A 15,617-nucleotide genomic window follows, 5' to 3' on the forward strand; every position below is an offset into this window, starting at 1 on the left:
GACAACCCAGACATCCTGGTTTTCCCAGATCCCTTCCACGCTCTATCACTCCTCAATGTAACAAGAATGGAGAAGCCAGAAGCGGGAATGGACCGAAAAGAGGGTCAAGTTGGGTGATGGGCTTGCTTCCTTTTCTTCCTCAGCCTTAGGGAAGGGGTAGCTGGGAGGACCAATCTCTGCAAAGATAGAGCCGTGTGGGCGCGCACCACCTCCGGCCGCGCGCCTCCTCCCCCTCCCCGCTTTGTTCGCACCTCTGCGCCTGCGCAGTACAACAAATCTGGCGCTGTCCCCTTCAGCACCACGCGGAACCCGCGCCACCCCTCCCCGCGGTGAGCCCCGCGCGCCCCTGCTTCGCACGTCCTCGCTCCCCCTGACTGCCCAAACCGACCCCTTCTTCCTTTCGAGGTCATCACCTGCTCTCCCTGACCTAACCGAGAAGAGTAGTTGCCATAGTAACTCGTGTGGCGCTTTCTTAAAATAGCCAGACCCCGCTTCTACTCTGGCCAAGGGCACAAGTGTTGCCTGTCCTCCACCCACTTCCTCCAGTCTCGAGGTCATCCCATCTAACCTCCTACCCCTGGGAAGGCAGGACAACTAACTCAGGCAGTAAGGAAGTTCCTCTTGAAGTCTGACTTAACGCCCCTCCCGCATTCTGGGTGGGTTGTCAGGATTGGGTTTCCTGGGTCTGAGAACGGCGAAGGGTTCAAGACCTGTAATCTTCATCGCCCTTCCATAGTTGGTCTCCTGGATTTAAGGGGCGGGTCCAGTGTACACCCATACCGTGTGCTTTGCTCGGCCGCGTGCTCGTGGGGGCGGGAGCGCGTGTGGCATGTAACAGGTCATGTGGCAACCTCCTAGGGACACGCGTGGGGTCTGGAGCGGGACACGCGTGTGCAGCTGGGCCCTACGTGTGGCTCAGGAGGCAGCGGGCAAGAGGGACCTGGACACGAGTGTGGTGGGGCATGTGAGGGTCTGGCGAACAGAACTGGGGGTTCCCTATGCTCTTCCCCTGGTCTGGGGCGGGTCCTAGGTTGGCGGGAGAGCCCAGTGGGGACCTAGCGACCAGGAGGATTGGCAGCCTCAGGGACTCGGGGGCCCTAGGAGAGGAGGTGGTGGGGGGATTAACGCTGCTGAGCGGCGCGTGGGGGGGGGGGTTGGAGGAGGGACTGAGAGGCGGGCGGGCCTGGAGCAAGCAAGCGGGAGCCGCGCTGTCTTCACAGCTGAGCAGGGCCCAGCCTCTCCTCTGCCTCTCTTCGGTCCCAGCTCTGGAAGAGCAGCGGTGAGTACTGAGGTAGCTCTGAGTAGGGGCTGCACAGGGGCACACACGAGGGCCCTGTTGAGCTCCAAGACCTACCTGGCAGGGGTGCTGCTCCTGGCCTCTGCCTCTACTCCGCATTGCTGCCAGAGCCCCCTTATCCCTTTATGGCCCCTCCTGGGCTAGGCAAGATCTGTCATAACCCTGAAGGGAGGAGGGAAGGAGAGGGATGTGGTGCAGTCTTACCCCCCAGAGATCCCGTGACTGTTGAGGGGGAGGGGACAGTGTGTGTCCCAGCTTGAATATATGTGTAAATGTGCATCTGTATTTGTATGATTGTGACCAGTAGGTCACTGCATTCAATACACCTGTGTGTGTGCTTTGGAGAATGAAAGCCTGTGTGTACATTTGGGTACCTCTTTGTGTGTTCTTGTTTGATGATGGTGTGTGTGTAAAACAAGCATGTGCCTTTCATTACACACATATTTGTTGTGACTGTGAGAGTGTATGAGGGTGTGTCTTTGAGCAGTATGCGTGTGCATCTGTGTGTGTGCCGGAGGGTGTTGCCTATGAATGTGTTTGTGTACTGATATATTTGTCCTTATGTATCTGTGTGTGTGTGTATGTGTGTGTGTATGTGTGTGCTTGCATGTGCATTTATACCCGTATGGAGGAAAAAAAAGTATCTTTCCCATTCAGCATACAATATCTATGTATCAAAAATAGAGGTCTCTGTTCAGACCTCTGCTCTCCTCCATCCTATGCCTCTCCCCTTCATCGTCCCTATGTAACCCCTGTTCTTCCTTTCCTTCCAGGAGACCTGAGTTCTCCCTCCCTGAGTGAGGGGCTCCCATAAGAGGGACTATAGGGGGCCAGGGCTGAGTAATGGTGATGGCTGACTGACACTCCTGATCCAGAGGTTGGGATGCCAGCCTCCCCCACATCAGAAGTAGCACCAAATTGCCACAGGGACTCAGCTCACTCAACTTCTGAGATAGCTTCCTAACTCCTCCCAGGGTGATGCTCAGGGCCCCCAGGTAGGAGGAAAGAAGCCAGGCTCTTCTCGGGTGGATGATTTTTTTCTTCTCAGGCCTCCATGGAAGTACCCCAGGAATGGGATCAATGACCCCATATTTCCAGGTTGGGCTAGGTCCCTGGAGCTCAGAGACCCCAGCCAACTTTCCTTTCCTTTTCTCTGCTGACCTGCCCATCTAACCACTGGCACTGCACCCCTGCTCCCGCTCCTCTCTTGCAGGCCTGTCTGAAGAGCATGCAGCCCTCTCACTCCCCACCTGGCCTCGCCATCCCTGCCCCCCCAGCCTGACCCCCGGCCCCAGCATGGCCCAGAGTGCCATGCGCTTCTGCTCAGAAGGTGACTGTGCCATCTCCCCACCACGATGCCCTCGCCGCTGGCTCCCCGAGGGCCCAGTGCCCCAGAGCCCCCCAGCCAGCATGTATGGCAGCACAGGCTCCCTGCTGCGGCGAGTGGCAGGTCCAGGTCCCCGAGGCCGGGAACTGGGACGTGTGACAGCACCCTGTACGCCTCTGCGTGGCCCTCCCTCTCCCCGTGTTGTACCCTCACCCTGGGCACCCTCTTCACCCACTGGGCAGCCCCCACCAGGGGCCCAGAGCTCCGTGGTCATCTTTCGCTTTGTGGAGAAGGCCAGTGTGAGGCCGCTGAATGGGTTACCTGCTCCTGGAGGCTTGAGTCGGAGCTGGGACCTGGGTGGAGTTTCTCCTCCCAGGCCTACCCCAGCCCTTGGGCCTGGCTCCAACCGGAAGTTGCGGCTGGAGGCATCCACATCAGATCCACTCCCAGCTGGAGGAGGCTCTGCCCTTCCCGGCAGCAGGGACCCCTTACGTGGGCCACCAGTCCCACCCCAGGTTGGAGCAGATGGTCTTTACTCTTCTCTTCCCAATGGTCTGGGGGGCCCCCCTGAGCACCTGGCTACACTATTCCGAGGACCTGCTGACACTGGATCCCTGAACCAGGTATGTAACCTACTTTGGGTTTCCTGAAGCCCTAGTGCCCCAGTGAAAGGGCAAGGCTTGGTCCCCTGTCAGACTTTGGCCTGTCTGCTGTTCACTCTGAATCCTTCAATGTCCTAAATCTGTCTCTTTCTTGCCTTCTGTGTTTGTCCTTGTGTCTCTGCACCTCCATCTCTGTCACTGTTCTTATATTTGTTTCTGTCCCATATTGTGTCCTTGTATATCTGGCTTTATCTCTGGGTGCTGCATCTGTCTCTCCCTCCTTGGTTCAGGGGGACACCTGGGCCTCTCCCCGGGAAGTCTCCTCTCATGCCCAGAGAATTGCTCGAGCCAAATGGGAATTCTTCTATGGCTCCTTGGACACCCCCAGCTCAGGTAAGGCCTGGGACTGAGCCAGGGGAAGGGGAGAGGGCCTCCTCACAGCAGCTGAGGACGATAGGGAGGCTTCCTTCAAATCTGCCCCAATCCTTTCCTGGGCTCCTGAGTTAGCCAAAGCCTTTCCCAGCCTCAGTCTTCCCAGCTGTGTCCTGATGGGGACTGGACAGGCCTGGACTGGGCACCTGAAGGAAGTTCAGCCATGGAGGGGACAGCAGGATATCAAGGTCATTCCTGGGAGTAGAAAAGAGGCTGATCTCCTTTGGGCTCCTCAAAGTTGACATTGACTTAGTTTGAAATGAACTTTACTGGCACAAGGATAAGCAAAATTTGTGGCAGGAGGAATGGTGACTAGACAGTGAAAGAACTTCCTGCCAATATGAGAGCATGGGGGAGGTGCAGAATAGGACTGGGACAGGGGATGACATGGATAACCTCCTGACCTGGATGCCTATGCATACTACAGGTGCTAAACCCCCAGAGCAGGCCTCCCCATCACCACCCGGGATGGGCTCAGGGCAAGGCTCTGGGGTAGCTGTGGGGCAAGCAACCAAATACTCCGAGACGGACCTGGACACAGTGCCCCTGAGGTGCTACCGAGAGACTGACATCGATGAGGTGCTGGCTGAGCGGGAAGAGGCTGACTCAGCCATCGAGAGTCAGCCCAGCTCTGAGGGCCCACCTGGCACTGCCCGCCCACCTGCCCCACGTCCTGGCCCATGCCCTGGCCCTCATTCCAGCCTGGGCAGTGGAAATGAGGACGAGGATGAGGCAGGTGGGGAAGAGGATGTGGATGATGAGGTGTTTGAGGCCTCAGAGGGGGTCCGGTGAGTGGGGAACTGGGAAAGAAAATGGCTTGCTCCTTCCCACTGGCTCAGAGATAAAGCAGGGTCATAGGGATGGGGATAAAGATAAGAGCCGGGTGGGAGGGTCAGGACCAAGCTGATGGTTCTGACAGGGCAGTGTGGAGTGTAGATTTCAGGCAGAGGCCTGAGGCCTGGCAGTGCATTGGGGATGTGGGAGCATCAGCAAGAAACCAGGAGACAGAGGTTCTAGAGGATCAGAGGCAAGAATGAGAGGCCAGAGGTCAGAATTCAGCCTGGGGACATGGGAGCATCAGTCTAGATCCTGGGTCCTGGCAGGAGAGTGGGGAGTGTGGGGGCTTTCCTTTCTGTCTCACACCCCATTGCAGCTTGGAGCCTCATCTTCTCCTAAGATGTTGCCAGAAATAGAAATGGGATGGCAGGAGGGAAGCGGATCAGGGGAAAGGAGGAGAAAGGGAGATTAGCGGGAAGGGAGGGAGGGAGAGGGGGATTGGGTGCTGGGGATGGGCTGCAGAGGCACCAAATTTCTACTCAGCTGACTCTTTTTTTTAGGGGGGGGTTTGAACCTGTGAAAGGGGATCATAATCCCCCTAACAAAGTCAGTGGTGAGAGCTCTATAAAATCATGCCCCAAAACTGTGCTCTGGGTCCCTGATCAGACCTCTCCTTGCCCTTGCAGGCCAGGTAGCCAGATGCCTCACTCCGGTCCTCTCAAGTCACCTGTGCCCTTCCTTCCTGGGATCAGCTCCTCAGCTGATGGGCCTGACTCTTTCAGTTGTGTGTTTGAAGCCATCCTGGAGTCGCATCGGGCCAAGGGCACCTCCTATACCAGCCTTGCCTCTCTGGAGGCCCTGGCCTCACCTGGCCCAACCCAGAGTCCTTTCTTCACCTTCGAGCTGCCTCCCCAACCCCCTGCTCCCCGGCCTGACCCACCTGTTCCTGCCCCACTTGCTCCTCTTGAACCGGATTCTGGTACCAGCTCTGCTGCTGATGGGCCTTGGACACAGAGAGGGGAGGAGGAGGAGACAGAGGCCAGAACCAAGCTGGCCCCAGGGAGGGAGCCCCCTAGTCCCAGTCACTCCGAAGACAGCCTTGGGCTAGGAGTGGCACCCCTTGGCAGGTAAGCAATTCCTTTGGTTTTCTCAGCCCTGAGACCTCCAGTGCCCGAGAACCAGCTGGTTTAAGGGACAGATCTGAAGTGTGAGGATGTAGTTTGTACTCCTGACCCAAGTGGGATGGTTAACAGATGTCTCTTTTCCCATTTGGAGGGCTACTACCATTGACCTCTTGTAACTCCCCCCTGGGCTCAGATCCAGTGATTGGAGAAACCATAATTTAGGACTGGAGGATCCCCAGAGAACATCCCTTTTCTCTCCTGGAAGGCCCTTTCCTTCCCAGGTGGAGTCTCTCATCCGCACCTAGCCTGAAGGCGTCTCTAAAACCCAGTCAAGCAGCCCCTCCCATTTCCTCCCTCCTAGGTCCCCTGCCCAGTCAGGTGTCTCTCATCCTGGAAAGTCCTTTCACAGCTTAACCTTTCTGCTCTCCCCTTTGCCAGCTACCCTCTCAGTCATGGAAGCCATGGCAACAGGAGGGGGTGGGCAGGGAGATGGGGTTGCCTAGCAACCAGGAGTTTCCGGCCTCTGTCTCTGGGGTGACAGGTGGCTTTTCGAGTAGAGCAGCTGGGGTGGGAAGGGAAAGGGAGGGAGTAAAAGGGGGTGTGGGGGGTGCACCCTGACCTCCAGTGCCCCTAACCCCAGAGCCTACTTCTCTGTGGGCAGAAGGAAAGCACCAAGGAGTCTCCTCACCCCAAAATGTGGGAGGAAGAAACATTTGTGAACAAAATGGTGTCCCTACTGTCCTCAAATCTTTGCCTGACCCTCCACTATTCCTCCCTGGCAGCGGATCTATCCCATTTTTGTCCATATCTCAGGCCACAGGCCCATGTTCTGAGGAGGGCCTGTGTGGTTAATGGGGAATCTGTATCTAATAGCAAACCCTGGGAGCTTTGGGGAAGCAGCCAGAACTTCTATAGCAGTAAGATAGATGAAGGTTAGACTTGGGGCAAGACTTCCAGACAGTTAGTAATGATGGAGTAGCTTGATGGACAGAACCTATCCAGTCTTCTTCCCTGAAGAAAAGACAAATAGATTTCCCATGTTCTCTTCTCCCCTTCTCCATCTCTGGGTCTGGAGGCAGAGGGAGGGTCTGGGTGATCCCAAATGACCCTGCCCCAGCCCTGAGCTGGTATTCTACCCTGGCAGTGAACCACCCCTGAGCCAGCTGGTGTCCGACTCAGACTCAGAGCTGGACAGCACAGAGCGGCTGGCCTTGGGAAGCACAGATACCTTGTCCAATGGACAGAAAGCGGATCTGGAGGCCGCACAGCGCCTAGCTAAAAGGCTGTACCGACTAGACGGCTTCAGGAAGGCTGATGTGGCCCGGCACCTGGGCAAGAAGTAAAGCCACTGGGCTGGAACTGAGGATGGGGGTGGAGGGAATGATCCTGGGGGCAGCATCTCCATCCTCTCCATCTAATGCCCCCAGGTCTCTAGGTAACCCCCAGCTGACCCCTTGACACTTCCCCTTGAGACCCCACCTGTCTCTCTGCCCTGTCCACAGCAATGACTTCAGCAAACTGGTGGCTGGCGAGTACCTCAAGTTCTTTGTCTTCACAGGCATGACTCTGGACCAAGCTCTCAGGTGGGTGTTGAGCCCTTGGAGGTCTGTGTCTACAGTCAGGGTTGGTGTGAAGGGCCCCAGCGATGCCTCCTTTGACCCTTATGTCTCCCCTAAGTGGTCTTTCCCAAGCTGATTGGGCATGGCTGCCTGGTAAGGGGACTTTGGGTGAGGATGATATCTTCCAACATCCCCCCTCCTCAGGGTGTTTCTGAAGGAACTAGCCTTAATGGGTGAGACCCAGGAGCGAGAACGTGTGCTGGCCCACTTCTCCCAGCGGTATTTCCAGTGCAATCCAGAAGCCCTGTCCTCAGAGGGTGAGGAGGCTGGGATCAGGACTGTCCCAACTGACCACTGAGGCAGAAGGGTGGGACACTTCTGCATGTGTGTGTGCAGGAGGGAATGAATGTACATGCTTGTATGCATGTGAACATGCATGTGTGCAGATAGTGCTAGCATGGTTACATGTATACAGGCAGGCATATTGCTAGGATCCAGAGTGTTGTGTAGAGGAGGTGGCAGTTGTGTTTGCATGCCATTGTGAATATACATGAGCAGGACCGTTTTTGGCTGGAGTGGGGATGTGCATGGTCTGCATAACAGTGTGGGGTGGACTTGCTTGTGCTTGGTGCACAGAAGCATGTGAGTGTTGGGGGCAAACAGGGAGCAATCCCTAGCACTTTTGGGAACTAGGGACACCTGTAAAGGGGGAGGTCCATGCTGAAGGATCTGCTGGAAGACAGTGATAGGGAAAGTTCACTAACGGGGCCAGTCTAAGGAAGATGTGGTTGTGGGCTAAAGCGGGTCCTGAAAAGGGGCAGGATGACCTGAATAGTTAGGGAGGCCAGTTGTAAAGAGTCCGTGGGAGGGGGCCAAGGCTGATGGTCAATTCTTCCCTAGACGGAGCCCACACACTGACATGTGCCCTCATGCTACTCAACACAGATCTCCACGGCCACGTGAGTTGGGGGTGGGAAGGTGGAAACCCGAAAACAGGACCCTGTCTTGAGACTTCAAGGCATGGGAGGCCCACAATCTCCCAAGTTCATAGGTTTCTGTTTCCTCCCTTAGAACATTGGGAAGCGCATGACCTGCGGGGACTTCATCGGGAACCTGGAGGGTCTCAACGATGGCGGCGACTTCCCCAGGGAGCTGCTCAAGGTGGGGGTGGGGTGGGGTGGGGCGGGGCAGGGCAGGGTAGAACCTGCTGGAGGGGAAGGACATCATCCTGTGGCCAAGTCTGAGGGAAGTGGATAGGGGCTCGCCGGCCCCTGCTCCTGCCACAAGAGCCCAGGCTCTCATGACTCAGCCTGGGGCCCGCCCCCTCGCCCAGCCCCCACACGCAGGCTCTCCCGGAACATGCGCACACGCGTGCAGTAGCTGCTGCGCGTGGCGGGGGAGGGGAGCCGACTTTGGAAAACACGTGAGCAGGCAGCCCTGAACGCTGCATTTACCTTCAACAGTTCCCCCTCTAATAAAGTGCACTGAGGGTGGAAGGCGAGGTGGGGGTCTCGGGTGGGGCAGGAGAGGGGACACAGGCACACGGCTCCCTAGTGTGTACATCTACAAAGACCTTTCAGGTAACCTCTTCGGAGGTAGAGGGGCCTGGGCCAGACAAAAGCTTTTCCAAGGTCTCGACGCTAGGGCGCAAAGCTGGGACTAGAAATGCCCTCCTGTAGGTGCGGACCACACGCCCAAGCGCCAGCGCTTGAGGAGTCAGGAAGACAGGAGCTGATGGTGGTGGGAAAAGGGGACATTCCCATCCCATGGGTTCACTCCTTTCCCTGATCAGGTGGTGTTTTATCCAGGGAGACCTGGACTTAGTTTGAGGAACCCCCAGGGTGGGAATAAGGGATCTCTGGGCCATAACACACACGTGACAGCACACGACGCGTCCTAGGATATATCTGGACTTGGGGTGTGTTGGGCTTGAGTTTTGGGATGCATCTAAGTGGGGGCATCCATTGTGAGTTGAGGTGTCAGTTGGGGTGTGTGCTTTGAGTAGTGTATGTATGGCAGGGTGCATTTGAATCAAGGGGTGTGTGACGTGTGTTCTTCAAGGGTATGCTGAGTGCCTTATACGTTAGGTATGCGTTTTTGAATTGACTGATTTATGACAAACGTCTGTGAGTAGAGTGTGTGTTTTTAAGTTAAAGATGGTAAATTTTGACGTGTACAACTGAATGTTAGGGTCTGTGTGAGTCGGGGGGAACGTGAATTGATGAACTGTGGTGTGAGTTGCGATGCACACATGGGCGTCTGGGGTATCTGCGAGTGGTCTGGATGAGTCCGGGACTCTTCCATGGCTATCCCTCCAGTCTTAAAGTGAAAAAGGGCGGAGGGGAGGACTTCAGACCTCTCCCCTCACCACCACCTCCAACCCTGAGGAGCCGGGGCGGAGTTCCAGACCCTTTCCGCAGCCCGCCTCCACAGCTCGGTGCTGGGCGCCCACAGCGCTGGGGGCTAGCGTACCCGGGCAGACCCCACGCATGCGCCCCCCGCCGGCCTCCCCCGGCTGTCCCCGCGGCGGCGCGGGGGCCCCCTGGCGCTCCGGCGCCTCCATTTTGCGGCGTCCCCGCCCCCAGCCCCCTCTTCCTCTCCACTCCCCTCCCTGTCGGCGACCCCTCCCTCTCGCGGAGCTGCGGAGCAGACCGCGCCGCCGCCGCCGCCGCCGCGCGCTCGGTGCGTCGGTGGGAGCCGGCCGGGCTCTGGCCGCGCGCTCGCGCCGGCTGTCGGGGGAGCCGTCCGCGGGCCGGCCGGGGAGTCCGGTGCCGAGGGCGGGCGGGGGCATGGCCGGGGGCCGCGGCGCGCCGGCCGGGCCAGCATGATCGGCGTTAACAGCATCCACAGCAGCGCCGGGCGGCTGCGCTCGCGCTCGCTGTGCTCAGTGCGCTACGGGCGCACCCACCGCGGCGCGGAGACCCTGTGCTACGGCTGGCCGCAGCGCTCACGCAGTCTCAAGCCCGTGCTCTACACCGATCTGGTGGTCAGCCGCCTGCAGAGCCGCAAGAAGAAAAAGGCGGTGAGAGCGTGGGGGCTGCGGCCCACGCCAGGCTGGGGGGCGATCGAGGAGGCGGCTTGAGGGAGGCACCCAGGGCGGCCGAGCCGAGGAGGACATGGATGGAGCTGTAGGAAGGGGGGGAGCCCAATAGGGACAGAGCTTGTGGGCAGCCGGAGGTGGGTATGAACTTGCGGAGGGGGTATGGCAAGGTGGCGCTCACAAATCGGAGTCTTTGGTGAAAAAAGGTTTTCTCTGTGGGAGCGTGACTTGGGACTTGCTGATGGGGTTCAGGACCTTTGAAGGAAGGTGTGGCGCTGCACGCAAAAGCAGCGGGGGTGTCTTGAGAGTTGGCAGGGGATGTACTGGAAGACTGGAGACAAGGATTGCAGATTGGATCTTGAAGGTTGCTTCACCCTTCTGGTCAGTTGGGAGTCAGGGTTCAGGGTCTGAGGCATGGCTGGGTTTGGGCCGGTGTATGTTAGGAGGGCTATGTGTTGATTAGCTTGGCATGTGCTGTGGGTGCCCCCACTCTGGGGCAGGTAGTGCAGGTGTGGGATGCCTGGGTAGCCTGTGGCAGTGAGAGTCAGAGACTGTGGTGTGTTGGGGGGTTTGGAGGGGCCTGTGTCCCATCACGGGGAAGGCGCCGACGTCACCACTGCACCCAGCTCACACGCAGGCAGCATCACATGCCACACATAGCAAAACACACACATGCTAGGGACACACCCACTCACACAGGCTGGCGGAAGCACCCCCACAGTTGGAGGAGATGGCATGGACCCATATTTCAGGCTACTGCCCAAAGAGGGGCCCTCTGTGCCACTCCTGGAGGCCATTCTCTTTCCTGACCACCCCAGAGCCCCCAGGTATCCCCAGGCCAACTGTACAGAGGAGAGAAGAGGAAGAGACAGAGGAAGAGAGTGGTTCAGGGGCTTACAGTTTGGGGTGGATAGACTTTGGAAGCTAAACTACTGTTTCAGACTAGTGTTCACTTCTCAGTTACATGAAGTATGCAGGTGGCTAGAGGGCTGGGCCACTGGCATTTGGCTTGATGATGCTGTTTGGATCAGGGAAAGTCTCAGCTTGTCCTGAGCTAAGGAAGGAGCTGGGGGAGTGAACCCCCTATTGTGGGACCTCAGGTTCTCCATATGCTATGTGTGGGTTTATTCTGTGGGAACAGACCAGGACACATGACTGGGGGAAGGAGGGTTTCTTGGGCTGCTCTTTCCCATTTCCTTAGGGCTATGTTTCTCACATCGGGATCAAAGCAGGAGTGCCCCTTAATAACAATAAAGATAATAATAGTAGCTACATTTATTGTGCATCAGCCATGTGCCAGGATTCCCTGCGCTAACTGCTTGCCCCCACATGTTGCTATGTTTGTTCTTCCCCATGGATACCTGCCCAAAGTCATAGAGCGAAAGTGGCAGAGCTGGGCCTGGGTATTGGTACAGTATTCCAGACCCTGTGCTTATGGTCATTATACACTGCTGCCCCCTCCCGCTTAGATCTGGCTCTTCTCCCAAGTTGGAGGAAGGGCTCTGAGCTGTGACATTGGGGTGCCTAGTATGCTTCCCCCCAGGATTGACCCATACTCCCTGATTTGTTCCTCTGCAGGCCTTGTACAGCTCCATCAAGAATGAAAAGTTGCAGTGGGCCATGTGAGTCCCAGGGCCATGTGGTGGTTTAGGGACGGGGCACAAGGAAGAGCTGCCTGGGTTATGGAGTCCTGGGGCTGTGGGTCCAAGGAGGGGGGTGAGACACAGGGTGGCTGCCTCACTTCCTTCTTTGGAGATGGCTGCTTAGACTTGGGGTCTGTCTTGTCTCCAGCGGGGTTGTTATGACAAGCTGAGTTGGGGTGGGAGGACATGTGCTGAGACATAAAAGGAAGGTCTCCTGGTAGCCTAGCAGGAAAGCAAAGGCCTCAGGAAGGATAGTATTGACCAGTAACACAAAAGGCCCCCCTTAGGTCTTAGGGAGCCCAGGTGTCCCAGAACAAGGGGCCATGTTGTCTCTTGGCAGCACCAAATAGAAACAGATTCAAAGAAAGTCTTGGAAGGTCCAGTATGAGGGAGAAGGTCCAGTTTTGGCCTTGGGGCCCCCAGTCTGAGGGCAGAGCCCTCACCTAACAGTCAATTCATTTGTATTTGCTGCTATCTACTGAGAACTGTCACTGCTCAGTTTGGCTAGGAGCTTCCAGTCTTTAGGAGAGACCTCAGAGGAGGTAGAGCTCAGAATTAGGGAACAGAGGGAACTCAGGGAATGCTTTTTAGAGGATTGGGACTGAGGCTTCCCTAGGGAAAGTATTTGGGAGGCAAAGGTGTGGCTGAAACGAGTGTGGAATGGGGAGACCACAAGGAGGCAGGCCTGACTGGAATGGAGAGTGGAAGGAGAAAAAGAGTATTGGGGAGATACAGTTACGTGTGAGAAGCAACAGGGACCTACTGCAGATTCTGGAACAAGGGAGTGACAAGATAGAATCTGATTTTTTAATCTTATAGAACCTGCAGACCAAGATTTTTTTTGGGGGGTTGGGGGACTAGGAAGCTGTCCTTTCCACCATTTAGCCAATGAACTATAAGCAAAGCCTCATAGTTCAGGTTAGGTATGGTTGAGATAGTTGAGTCTGACATGTGTCAGTTGTGGTAGAGAAGGGTGTGAGGGTTAGGTGTGTATCCAGAAACAGAGAGGATGGAATGGTTACACACGAGGGGAGGAAAAGGACAGCTGTCACTCTACTCTGGGGATGTCTAGTTTTGGGGAGGAGACATGCTGCCTTGAGGAGCCCTGCTTTGAGGGGGGAAACCCCGTGGCAGGAGCCTCAGGTTGAGGGGACCCCCCTGCAGCTCTGTACACACTGGAGGAGCTTTCCAGGGTGGGCAGGAGCCAGGGCTGAAGAGGGGTATGGCTCCATGACCAGCTCCCCTCTGAGGCCATCACACCTGCAGAGACGAGGAGGAGCTGAGGCGCTCTCTGTCTGAGTTGGCCGACCCCAACCCCAAGGTCATCAAGAGGGTCAGCGGGGGCAGTGGCAGCGGCTCCAGCCCTTTCCTGGACCTGACTCCTGAGCCTGGGGCTGCCGTCTACAAGCACGGGGCCCTGGTGCGAAAGGTGCACGCAGACCCTGACTGCAGGAAGAGTACGTGGCCGGGCGGAGGGGTCTGGGGGATGGATGGGAGTGGGCCTGTCCCAGGCCCCATTGACCTGCCTTCCTTCCCCCGCAGCACCTCGGGGCAAGCGGGGTTGGAAGAGCTTCCACGGGATCCTCAAGGGCATGATTCTCTACCTGCAGAAGGTGCGGGGCTAGGCCGTTCGTGGGGGCTATCTATGCTGACTTGCGGGGGATAGTGGGTGGCCTGGGCTAGGCCAGGCCAGACTGGGGCCAGGACAAGATGGTTACCTCTGCAGGAGGAGTATCAACCTGGGAAGGCACTCTCGGAGGCAGAGCTCAAGAATGCCATCAGCATCCACCATGCTTTGGCCACCCGCGCCAGTGACTACAGTAAGAGGCCCCATGTCTTCTACCTGCGCACTGCTGACTGGCGGGTCTTCCTCTTCCAGGCTCCGTGAGTGTCCTTTTCCTGTCCATCCCAGACCCCTTTCTTTGTCCCTGGATTGCCTCATTTCTTCTCAGGTCACATCCTAAGCCAGGACAGGCATCCCTTGGCCCAGATCCCAAGGGACTGTGCTGTCTCCCCAGGAGCCTGGAGCAGATGCAGTCCTGGATCACTCGCATCAATGTAGTTGCCGCCATGTTTTCTGCACCCCCCTTCCCAGCTGCTGTTAGTTCCCATAAGAGGTTCAGCCGCCCTCTGCTGCCCAGTGCTGCCACCCGCCTCTCCCAGGTAGCCTCAGTGTACTTGGTCCACCTGCTGCAAGTGGGATGGTGTGGGGCAGGCCCAGGCTGGGTGCACTCAGATTGCTGTGTATGCGTCCCTGTGACAGTCCCGGTAGGCAAGCTGAGGCAGAAGTTCAGCCTCTACACTGCTTGCTAAGCTGGAAAGCCAGCCACGGTGCTTTGCTTGTCCAAAGAGGCACCTTGTTAAAATTTGCCCAAAGGCAGCGTATAGACTAGAGTCATCCTGACTGTTCTCCTCTGGCTGCTAGGAGGAGCAGATGCGGACCCATGAGGCCAAACTGAAGGCCATGGCAAGTGAGTTGCGTGAGCACCGGGCCACACAGCTGGGAAAGAAGGCCCGAGGAAAGGAGGCTGAGGAGCAGCGGCAGAAGGAGGCCTACCTGGAGTTTGAGGTGAGCCTCCCTGCTTGGCACCGTGTTCCCCACACATGCTCAGGCTAGGTGTGGCTCTTAAGAGTTGAGTGAGCAGGGTGATCTTGGCCAACGGCTTAATCTCTCTGAGTGTCAGTTTTCTCTTGGGAACAAGGCTAACACTCCACACTCACTAGGGTCAGGAGGTAAGAGGTCTGTCAAGTGTTTCCTGGCTCTGGTCAAAGCTCAAAGAATGTTAGCTGTTTCCACAGGTAGTTCTGAGAGCCCAGAGGAAGTCATCAACCTGCCAGAGGATCATCTGGCCTGCTGGGGTCTTTTGGGGCGTAGAGGTGGGTGGGACACTCTGTTTTCTAGCTGGTCATGGGTGTGGGATAGGCTGGGAGAGGACAACAGGAGCTCATGGCTTCTGGCCCTCTGCCTCAGAAATCCCGCTACGGCACCTACGCAGCACTGCTTCGGGTCAAGCTGAAGGCAGCCAGTGAAGAGCTAGATGCCATAGAGGCAGCGCTGGCCCAGGCTGGGAGCACAGAGGATGGACTCCCTCTGCCTCACTCCAGTCCCTCCCTTCAGCCGAACCCCAGCAGCCAGACCCGTACTCAGCATCCAGGCTCAGAGCCTCGGTCCGGGGCAGGCAGCGCAAGGCGAAAGCCCTGAGCAGAGAGTGGGAGTGTGGGGGATGGTGCCTACTAGGCACCTGCATGATGACATGGCCCTGCCTAAGCCCGGGCCGGCCTCGGGCCACCCATGAGGGCCTCCTGGCCCAGGGCCCGACCGCGCGGACGGCGGTTGTCCGGGGCAGGGCAGGGCTGGGCATGGGCCTCAGGAGCCTAGGCTAAGGGCGCCTCTAAGATCCTTTTGTGATAATGTTTTGCACTTTTTTCGTACAGGGTGGGTGGGGGTGGGAGGGGCCAGTGCCCTGGAACTTTTGATGGGGTTCTTTTTTTTTTTTGTGGGGGAGGCCTGACAATATTTCTGCTTTCTGCCAAGATCATCCTCACCCTGACACCAGCAGTCACTCTCCAGCCTGGGGCCTGGCTCAGACAGAGGCCCAGAGTTGAGGCTAAGCTGGTTTCCACTCCTTTTCCCTGAGGGCTCACCTCTCTCTTTCCAGAGGTAGAGGAAGGGCATCTACATTTAGGCCCCATCCACAGACCAGGTTAGCACAGCCTGCTTTCCCTCCCTCAGTGGGCCTGGCCCTTTGTACAGCCTCTGCCCCATTAAAACTGCTCTGAATTGCTGGCTGGGTCTCCTCTTCTTGTTGACCTGGA

At 57.3% G+C, this 15,617-nt stretch overlaps 1 protein-coding gene across 5 annotated transcripts; it reads left to right on the forward strand.

The window, feature by feature from the left end:
• Positions 1-294: 294 nt before the first annotated feature.
• PSD (pleckstrin and Sec7 domain containing) lies at positions 295-15,523 on the forward strand. Of its 5 annotated transcripts, none has more exons than XM_079137936.1 (18): positions 295-329; positions 1,221-1,279; positions 2,511-3,247; positions 3,517-3,619; positions 4,086-4,446; positions 5,122-5,562; positions 6,704-6,898; positions 7,062-7,142; positions 7,323-7,435; positions 8,019-8,077; positions 8,190-8,279; positions 11,737-11,780; positions 13,068-13,258; positions 13,344-13,414; positions 13,528-13,685; positions 13,820-13,964; positions 14,227-14,370; positions 14,773-15,523. In XM_079137936.1, exons 3-18 carry the CDS (start codon positions 2,594-2,596, stop codon positions 15,001-15,003), a joined length of 3,081 nt encoding a protein of 1,026 aa, XP_078994062.1. In that variant the 5' UTR covers positions 295-329; positions 1,221-1,279; positions 2,511-2,593; the 3' UTR covers positions 15,004-15,523. The 5 variants fall into 5 exon arrangements, with proteins under 5 accessions (XP_078994062.1, XP_078994064.1, XP_078994061.1 ...); XM_079137935.1 differs by lacking the exon at positions 295-329 and adding an exon at positions 361-964; XM_079137937.1 differs by lacking the exon at positions 295-329 and adding an exon at positions 361-606.
• Positions 15,524-15,617: the final 94 nt, after the last annotated feature.

This window comes from Sciurus vulgaris (genome assembly GCF_902686455.1).
Source record: "Sciurus vulgaris genome assembly, chromosome: 4".
NCBI classification, from domain to species: domain Eukaryota; kingdom Metazoa; phylum Chordata; class Mammalia; order Rodentia; family Sciuridae; genus Sciurus; species Sciurus vulgaris.